Raw genomic sequence first — 9,995 nt, 5'->3', positions numbered from 1 at the left:
TGGCTATATTTAAGATTGCAGAGAAAATCTGCAACTCAATTCTGTTGGGAAAGACTTGGTTCCCTCAATCAGCATCAACAAGAGCTTGAATGCTGCCCTCCCAGGAATGGTAGAAAAACATGGGAAACATAAGATATTAGCTTGCCTTGTTCACAAAGTGAGCTAAAACAGGTCATCAGATCAACCATGGCATCTGCTGTAATGGTTCCTTATGAGCACTACCATCCTCCAAGCTACAGGGCTTTTAGAGATCAATATTGAGAAGTCAAGAAAAGGGGCAGCATTTCTCCCTTCTCTCAAAGCACTGTATCTGCTGCTGTCGGACAGGACAGCAGCCTCACCAGTCACTGCACCAGTAAGGAACTCCAGCTCCCAACACAGAGGCCAGGAACTGAACTCTGCTGACACAATCCTGCATCATAAAATTGCAGCACACTTAGCTCTAGAAGAAGGACTTGCACTGGACAAAGGCAAATAAATACATACTAAGAAAATACCATATAAGTGCATTTATTCATATGGTTTCCTCTCTCCCTCCTTCCCACAAAGGGCTGAGAAGGCAGACACAGAAGTGTAGACCAGGAGGAAATAGCCAGTATATGCTAACAGTGTAAAGACAATGCTAGAACTGTACACAGAAGGGCACACACACAGCCCAGATCCTCACACAACACTTAAAGATCCTCAGGTGCCCTCAAACCAGAGTCAAGCCACACTCTACACTGGGAGAGGCCATATTCACCCCATCACTCTGAGCTTCCCCACTGGCTCAGGCTAGGAAGGAGCTCTTTCTCCCATATCACTCAAAGAGCCTAGTCCCCTGCTTTCTCCCTTCCCCACTTTGAGATTCATAGATCTGCATGTTAACTTCCAACAGTCCTTTACTGTCCCAGTTCTGACCAAGGAGTTCCCACGGCCCGTGCAAATCCACAAGGTCCCCACGTTATCCATCCCTTACTTGGCAGGGGCATTCTCTCCAGTACAGGAGGAGGGGGTGGCAGAGTCAGCCTCTGACGAATACCCCTTGCTTTTCCCAAATTCGATAACCAGTGGCTTCCCCTGCAGATTGTACCCATTCACCAGCTGCATTGCGTTCTGTGCTGCCTGAATATCTGCAACAAGAGAGTAAAATGGGCTCAGGTTACAGGTCACCAGCTTCAACACAAACCCAGCAAGTTCTGGCATTGACACGTGATGTTGGCACAGACATTCCTGGCTCACAGACCCTTGATCAGCACCACGATCAAGTGCAGGGCTGCGATTGCTCAGCCAGAGTGACAGTGAATACAGCCTGTAACAGACTGCATTCCCTGTGTCTTGATGGACCTCTCAGTTCAGGGGAAAGATTGTTGGCATGATACAAAGGCAAAGGACTGAATTCACCTCCTGCTCCATGGACCATTGGCCTTGCACCAGCCCAGTACCCTGTGGAGCAGAGGTGGCACCTCCATGAGTCAGAAAAGAACTGTGAGGCACGAAGGAGCAACTCACCAGGGAAGGTAATGAAAGCCTGACCCCTCATCCGGCCACTCAACAGGCGAAACTGGACTGGTGGGCTGTTTTCCTTCTGGAACCGAGCAAACAAGGACACTAGGTCCTTCATCGTCACTCGAGGGCCCAAGTTCTTCAAATACAGCACCTATTCCCAAGAGAGAGGGAGCCATGCACACAGATTGCCTTTCAACTCAGTCCCAGCCTGTGCACCTCACACTGATGAATTAGTTCAGCCCCTCTGACACCCCAAAGTCCATCCTTCCCCTCAACACTGACAGTGGAGTTTGGAAGACAGAGGTGGGTGTGTAGAGACAGTCAGCACTGGATTCAAGGCATCATCATGCTGTCTCTGTGCAAGTTGCTGATGGCTCCAGTTATTCATAAAACATTACAAGCTCCAGGTACTAGTTAAACACAGTTTGAACAAAGTCATGGCTGGTCTCAGTCAGGCCCACATGGGCAGAGGACATTTTGTCTAGAGATTCCCCAGAGCCAGGAAGGACTAGGGTCTGAAGTGCAGCTATTTGCCAGGCAGGGTGACTTCCTGCTGTGGTCAAAGGGCCCCTTCTCTCCCACAGCAGAGGCTGCTCCCTTTGGCAGAGAGGATCAAGCAGGCACCCTCCAGGCAACAGTCATTCAATAGCGAAAAGGAATCTTTGCCTGCTGAAGGGGCTTTAGGATATGTAACCAGGATGTATTCATCTTCCTAGCTAACATCTTAACATACCTTGCTGGGCTCCCCAGGATGGTAGGAGGCAAACCTGGGGATACTCCGGAGTTCATCCTCTGAGAGCCGGTTCTTACAGATCTCCTCTTGCGGGACAAACTCCACAGGCTCTTTTATAGTCACAGGCCTTGGCGGGGACTGGTGGGGCTTAGTTGCAAGAAGGCTGGGACTTGTTTCCTGCTCTGCCTGCTCTCCCTGGTCTGGAAGTGATGTCTTCTCGAACGCAGGCCCCTTTGGGGCCACAGAAAGGGGCAAGCATGGATCATTCTTTGTAGGCTGGAGTTCCTCAGGCAACTGTTTGCTCAGCAGCTCTTGATAAACAGTCTCCAGGTGAACCATGGGGTCCTTTTCATTTGCTGTCCTCTTCTGAGTGTCATCTAACCCACCACAGAGCAACATGATAAAGTTATTACCACCAACAACCTGGAAAATGAAGACTTCAGGAAGAAACAGACAGGACCCCAAAACAAGAAAAGCCCTGTTCTAGGCAAACCTCCATGCACCTGCCATCTAGGACCTGTGGATTACTTAACATAGGAAGAACAGCTGCAACAGCCAGCAAGTATCAGTACACCAACTCAGGACAGACCTGCAGAGAGGAGCAGCTCTGCCAGTGCTTTGTACAGAGCTCATTTTTCTGCAGAGGATCTCATTAGGTTATCTGCAACCACATTTCAGCACAGTCTAGTAATTCCTTCCTCCTCCTCCTGCATGACCAGAATGTACCATGCTGATTTAACTTGGTATTTTGCTTCCAGGGACATCATCAGGTTAAACTAATGGATTTAAAGAAGGCCCATATCAGGGATGTACCAATGATGTGTCCTTTACTGTATTTAATGGAAGAGAGGACAGAAATGAAAGGGGCCTCTCCCAGCCTACCAGCCTCAACTTTGCTGCCTCTTGGTTTTCCTAACTGCAGCAACACTGATGTAACACCAGAAGGGGGAGCAGGGACCAGAGGACGTTGGAGTCAGCTGTATGTTAAAGCTGGAACAACATCAACCCTAACCAGAGCAGTGTTCTTCCTCACCTTGTCATCTATTTAACCCTGTCTTATGCACAAAACCAGTCTGGGGCAGGAGCTTCACCTCTGCATGTTCTCCAGCTAAAGCAGAAGGAGCAGTTTAACATCTCTAGGCAATACCAGACTCTCCATCCAAAAAGTCACATTAAACCACAGATTAGGGGAGAGCACTGCTGGGGTGAGAGATGGTGTCATCCCATAGACAGTGCACTCATCTGGGAATCAGCAATTAGGCTCTATTTCCACCTCTGCTACTGATTTACTGGGGGGTCTTTAACAAGTCACTCCTATTTGCTCTGTGCCTTTGCATCCCTCCCACTTTTGCTAGACTACTGCTAAGTCACAGAAGGGACAATCTCTAGTCCTTCACAGCCCCCTTGTTTCACTCAGTGCAGCTCTGTCCTCAGCGAGGACCTCCAGGCTCTACAACACCAGAACATCGGCTGTTATTCCAGGCACTGCACTGGGCTCTGCAGTACTCGCAGCACATCAACAAGATTCACAGCACAGCTCTCCAACCATGGAGATGGCTAGATTAAGGGGGGGGGGAGCGGGTTCTGAAGGGTTTATCTGCTCACACAAGCAAGGAAAAATATCTCCTCCCACGCAGCGCTAAAACAGGATGATGTCTACAGGGGCAGAAGGCCAGACAGAAATGTGTTGGACTCCCACACACCTCAGCTCTCCCTACTGGAGCAAAGGCAGGAACAGCCTCAGGCTCACATACCTTCGTGGTAGAGTGCCCGGAGGAAGGAATGACGGTCTGTTCCCTGAAAGAGTGCATTTTCAATCTCCATCTCTCGCCGGCTCAGCTGCTTGCTGCCAGCAAACCTCTGGGGTAGGGAGAGTATGCGCTGACGCTCTTCCATCTTCTCCTGGATGGCATGGAGTCGGTCCTGCGTGGCCTCAGGGGCCGCTCCCAGCCCAGAGCCCTGGAAGACAGGTACAACTCTGCTCAGATGCAGCACATGCCTCCCTTCAGGGGTCTGGCTAGCAGTCAAACCACATCCTCCACTTCTGGAGTGGGTGCAGCCAGGAAGCATCTGAAGGGCATTTCAGTTTTTCCCCATCAATCTTTTTCAGAATCCAGAGAACACATTGTTGTCTGGGGCTGTAGGTGGATTTTCTTTTCTCAGATTCAGTCTTTTCAGAATTACTATGGCAGATCCGTCTGCCTCAGGCAAAAAATCAGGCGCTCTCTGGCCACAGATCACAGTCTAACAGAGATTTTCCCAAGGGTATCTCTCCCTTCCCTCCTGATTGCATTGGCCTACATCTGCCCTGCTTCTATTCACCATTTCACAGCTTCCCTGGAGCAAAAAGGGCTGTTTATGTGGAAAAGCAATTCTAGAAAATCATTTGTAGCACCTTGTTTTCAAAAGAGCTGCAATTCAGCAGCTGAAAATAAGAAAGGCCTGCACTGATACCTTGCTGAGAGCTCCACAGGCAATCTGGAGTCCTCTTTGTCTCAGCTGATTCCTCTTTGATGGAATTTTTCACTTGGGACCCTCCACCTACAAAGTTGCACATCTCTGCTAGACTTGAGCTTTCTCTCTAAATATTATGCTCCTTTCATGAGCTGCAGAAAATATACCCTAATGTCACCGACTCTTTCTATCAGAATAGTGTTTGTCATTCTAATTTTTATTTCTAAATATCCCTGGACTGATTTTGTACCAACTTTAACAGATTGTGCTGTTGGCATTAATTTTCACTTTAAAGGAACACCACTCCCCTCCTTAACCCAACCTGAATACAGGCTACACCAGGTCTGGGCTTGCATTTAAATACTGAAGTACCGACTTCAGTTGAAGAGAGGCAAACCCATGATTACCACTGACTTACTGCTTCCTTCCACACAAAACTACTGCTCAGCAAGAGGAGGCAGAGTTGGAAGGAAGCCGAGGGTCAGCTCAAGTCCTGTTTTGTACCTTCTGCTTTACCAAATTAAGAGAAAGACATTCCAGAGCACTTGACACAGACTGACCCCAACAGCCCCTTATCTCTGAAGTGCGAAAGAAATGGGTAAAGGAAGGGAAAGGGGGAAGCTGCTTCCCCTGTCTGCTATGGCACTGCTCTGCTGCAAACTGCACCCCAAGAGGAGTATGTCACTGCAGTAACATACTTGGTCAAACAGCTCTGCACTGCTACTTTTATTGTTCCCTGAAGAATCTGCAAGCCTCTGAGGAGCACATGCAAAACCCTCCTAACAAACAGCTATCTCAAGCCTGCCAGTGATCCAGTGAAGTGTCAGAACACAGAAAGGAGGTTTTGGTGCTTTGAAGTGTTTCCTCCTTCCCCTCCTCCAGCTTTTAATACCTTCTTTCAGGGATATAAAGAGGTGAAATGATTTGCTCATGGTCATCAAGGTACTCTGTAACAGAGGCAGGAATACAACCAGGTCCTGCTGTGCTCCCAAGGACCACCTTTCCTGTCCATCAGAGCTTTTGGCACAGACCCTTTAACCAAACAAAACAGGCCAGAAGAAATGTCTGACCCTGCTGGTCTAAAGGCGAGAGATCCCATGGAGTGGCTACTCTTTACTCAAGAGATTACACAGAGCTTGAAATTTCTACAAAGGTGTTGCAGGCCATGAGGTTGAAGAGACTTGTACACATACAGGTCACAGAGTAGAATGCCTCTCACCTTCTGTGTTGAAGCCCGGTTCTTCCAGAGCAGGATCTCTGAGTCCGAGAGCCCCAGTTCCCTGAGAGAAGCAGTTTCTTTGTCGCTCTCCTGCAGGGCCTGGAACTGTGACAAGGTCAAAGCCCCCGCGGCCTCTTCCCCAAAAGGCTTGTAAAAAGCTGCAGGGGCAAAGCATCTCCGCTTCGATTTGCACCTGTAACCCAAAGCAACAGAACAGCAGAAACTCCTTTGTGCTGAGAAGCAGTGGGGATTGGGAAGGAGCTGGCCTCTCCCACCCAGCCACCCTTTGTCCTGCCCCATCCAGGCAGACACTGTTTCTGAAACACAACGCAGCCACACTCCCTGGACCCACTCCTGAGCCCCTGCCTAAACCTGCTTTTCTCTGAGGCAAGTGGCCTACTAGGTCAAAATAAATTGCTGCTGGCATTTGTCCCAGAAGATCAGGAGTGCTTATCTCCTGTTGGAAACGTCCAGGCAAAAGATACTACAAAGGAAGCAGGATTTGTGCAGCTGTTTTGGCTTACATGACTCACTGCATGAAACACACCTTCCTGGTTAGGAGGCCCCAGCCCCAGCCCCCTAGGCTCTGCTGGCCAGATCAGGACTTACTGTTCAATGGAGACACTGGTATCGAGCTGGTGGTGAAGGAGGCTCTTCAGCTGCCTCTCTCCTTCTGTCTCCAAGTCTTCCAGGAGGAGGTCATCGCTGGACAGGCTGGTGTTGACTCTGGGGAACACAAAGGCAACACGGAGATGGTGTGATGGTGTTCTCCTTTCCCCCCCACTGATGTGCTCTCTCCCCCTCAACCTGACCTCCCTGTAAACAGCACCTATGTAGGGGCTAGTTGAGCATGCACCAACTAAGGCCCGTCTAGTATGCAAATATGACTATGAGTCAATCATCTCCCCCCCATAAATAGGGGGCAGCCCAGAGCCCCTTGAGCTCTCCTACATGGCAGCGGGCTGCACTGCAGAACCTCCCCTTGATCAGGGACACCTCTCAGGGTTACTCCTCGTGGTTGCAGATTCCTTACCCGCGACAGATCCTCGGTAAGTGATTGATAGCATGCTGAACTTTTGCGTACTTCACGAAACTTTGCTGAGTTATATCTCTGACTAATTGCACGCATAATCCCTTAGACATAAACCGTTGACCAAGTCTGAGACTAGGACTGGATCCAGCTGCACCTAGGCTCCTCTCCGAAGGAGTTTAGAAAGCAAGGGGTCCAGTCTGAACCTCATGACTCAACGGGAGGGTCTCCGTTGCACATGCATCTGACCCTGTCCTTCATGCAGTAAATAACTGAGTGAACCTTGCCAATCGAACCTCATTAAATCGTTCTTATTTACAATTGAACTTTGTTAAGTCGCTGTCTTACTGCAATAAATGTAGTGCTGCTTCCCTCTTACGAGTGAAGTCCATCACTCCTTTCGCGACAGATAGTCAGTAAGGCAACAGGAAAAAACACTTACAATCCATTACCATTAGAGTCTCTCCACCTCCTTAACACTTTTTAGGGGGACTTAAAGCGCAGAAGGAACCAAAACTAGCTTGACCAAGAAAACTCCCACTGTTAACCAGAAAAGCAAATAGATTTGGGACTACTTTGAGAACATTAGAAATACCTCAGAGAGGGTTTTTGATTTTTTTTCCCCTATTTTTTTTAATTATGCATACAATCTTGTCATTTTTATTCCTGGAAGGTTAGTTTTTATTATCTAAACAAATATTGCCTAGTTTCAAGTAACTCAAAAAAAAAACCAACAAAACTATGCGAGAGAAAAAAAGAAACTGGGAATTTTAGCAGCATATGCACATATATTAAGTTCAGTTTGCCCTTCCTAGGGATACCTAGTTTCACGCACAGACACCGCCTCCTGCTTGTAATCCAGTACAAAACAAACCCTGGCAGGAGCATTTTCGTGTCTCACCATGGGGCTGGAGGGACCTGCTGCTTCCTCTCTCGAAGACCATCCTCCCACACTTCTGGAGGCACCGTGCGTTTCTGCCAAAACTTTCAGCGATGCAGAATCACGCTGTTAGCAAGATCTCAGATTAACCTTTTGTTGGAATGAGGGGAAACCCACACCTCTCCTGGGTAGCTATTTCAAGCTGTCTCAAAACTAGAAAGGGGAACAGGCATCAGGCAAGAAGCAGGCAAGCAGCCTAGTTTCAGGTAAGAGTTTTCTTTGCCACCTTCAGAACCAGAAACTTTTTTCAGTGAAAGCATGGGCTACATCTATAGATAGAGAAATGCTTGTCTAATACACTGATCTCATCTGAGCCTTCTATTAAGTAAGAGGCTTTGCTTTTTAGGCCTCTTCCTTATTGTTTTCTGACAGCTTTGGGCAAGGAGCTACACAAACGCAGAGGATGGGGATGGCACAGAGCACAGCCCGAGCAGACAGTACTGCAGAAGCCCTCAGCCATCTGCGCTCTCAGCAGCGAGCCTGAACTCCTGTACCGACAACAGATGAAATCTGCCTTTGAGGAACGAACTGCCTGGAAGGACTGACCACAGCACACCTAAAGGGTCTTATTTCTCAGCTCCGCCCCACAAAACACAGCTTTCAAATACATCAGGAAACCTGCAGAAACTGCATGCCCCATTAGGCATTTAGTGATTACTCAGGCCATAATAAGAGTTTCATGCTAATAAAATACAGTAGCTTTATCCTAGTTGGGTTTTGAAACAGCATCAGCTGTCAGAGCATCAGCCCTGGCCCTCGAGAGCGGAAGCAAGAGGGTTTGGGACGGCTGGCCCTGCCGTCCCGCGGAGCTCGCAGGGGACCGAGCGTCCCCCACGCACCCGCCCCACGGCCACCCCACCGCCCCAGGGCACCCGCGTCCCCCGCGAACCCGCCCCACAGCCCCCGCGTCCCCCACGCACCCGCCCCACGGCCATCCTGCAGCCCCACGGCACCCGCGTGCCCTACACACATACACCCCACATACGTACCCCGCGGTGCCCCGCAGCACTCGCGCCCCCAACACGCCCCTCGGCACCCCTGCGGCCCCGCACCCGCGCCCAGCCCGGCCCCACAGACAAAGGGGCCCGCTCACCTCCGCATGGCCGCGGCCGCTCCGAGGCCCTCGGCCGCCGCCCGCCCGGGCCTCCAACTCCCAGCAGCGCCCGCGAGCGGCGCTCCGCCCGGCGGGGGGAGGTGGCGCCGCGGGGGCTGCCGGGACTCGTAGTGCGGAAGGCCGCGGGGCCCACCCGGGGGGAGGCGCACCCCGTCCCCGGGAACAGCCCGCGCGGCGGCGGGGCGGGAACAGCCCGGAGCCCGGCCGCCTTGACCGGCTCCTATTCGAGCCCACTGCAAGCCGCAGGTAAAGGTAAGTTACTACTGACAGTCACTGAAGTAATGGAATAGCTCCGGTCCTAGGTGGGAGCGAGCATGGAGCCCTCTAACATCGTTTCCCCCACCCCTTTCCTCCTCAGCCCTCCACCTCCCCTGGCAGCCATCTCCTCCACAGAGCATATGAGCGACAGATGAACGTGTACGAAGACATTCCTCCTTTCCTCTAAGGGGACAGCATGCTCACATCGAGGAAGAAAAGAGAAGAGTTAAAGAACTTGCAAGAAAGATCACTCCATTAAAATCAGTGAAGTATTACAATAATTGGGCCACTTCCCTTTTTCCAGGGGACAATACATAAGACAAATGGGGGCAAGGGGTAAATGAAGAATAAAAGACATTATTTGTATCCATTCACAGCATTCAGCAGAATCAGAAGCCTATACATGGAGCAAGTCAGAATCAAGTATTAGTGCACTTCTGCTAAGAAAGTGGTTATTCATTTTCCCATATTAGTAAAAATATACTGGAAGCTGCATTAAAATAACATTTTAATCAAAAACAATGACATTACTATATCTCTAAAGTCTTCACAACAGACTGTTTAATACATTCTTTCCTGTACCCTTATGACTGAACAAGCTCTACAACCCATCACAACAGAAGTACCATTTTTCTTCTTGCACATCTAGTATTTAATCACAAATTCTGCTTACATCCAGGTGCTTCAGAAACACTTGAAGGTACAAGCACAAAAACAATTTGTCAAAACCACAGGAAACAAACCTCACTTTCAGAATTG

General features: G+C 49.7%; 1 protein-coding gene across 2 annotated transcripts; it reads right to left on the bottom strand.

Annotated features, from left to right (window-relative positions):
* Positions 1 to 494: 494 nt before the first annotated feature.
* On the bottom strand, positions 495 to 9,011 carry RBM41 (RNA binding motif protein 41). Of its 2 annotated transcripts, XM_067304164.1 has the most exons (7): positions 8,958 to 9,011; positions 6,504 to 6,620; positions 5,895 to 6,087; positions 3,976 to 4,180; positions 2,222 to 2,598; positions 1,492 to 1,639; positions 495 to 1,112 (listed from the first exon to the last, which is right to left on the bottom strand). In XM_067304164.1, the coding sequence occupies exons 1-7, from the start codon at positions 8,963 to 8,965 to the stop codon at positions 955 to 957; spliced, it is 1,206 nt and encodes a 401-aa protein (XP_067160265.1). In that variant the 5' UTR covers positions 8,966 to 9,011; the 3' UTR covers positions 495 to 954. The 2 variants fall into 2 exon arrangements, with proteins under 2 accessions (XP_067160265.1, XP_067160263.1); XM_067304162.1 differs by having other exon boundaries at positions 1,025 to 1,639.
* Between the last annotated feature and the right edge of the window lie 984 nt (positions 9,012 to 9,995).

The sequence above is a fragment of the Apteryx mantelli genome, chromosome 13, assembly GCF_036417845.1.
Source record: "Apteryx mantelli isolate bAptMan1 chromosome 13, bAptMan1.hap1, whole genome shotgun sequence".
Classification (NCBI taxonomy): Eukaryota; Metazoa; Chordata; class Aves; order Apterygiformes; family Apterygidae; genus Apteryx; species Apteryx mantelli.
Note: the sequence above shows the minus strand (reverse complement) of the source record. Positions and strands in the feature narration are given on the sequence as shown.

Bases quoted from the DNA above. Each gene is read 5' to 3' on its own strand.
- RBM41 (XM_067304162.1), bottom strand. The intron at 2,599-3,975 runs GTATGTGAGCCT...GTGGTGGGTTAG, and splicing joins CCGGGCACTCTACCACGAAG to ATGACACTCAGAAGAGGACA. The intron at 1,640-2,221 runs GTATGTTAAGAT...TCTTGGGAATAG, and splicing joins ATCCTGGGGAGCCCAGCAAG to GTGCTGTATTTGAAGAACTT.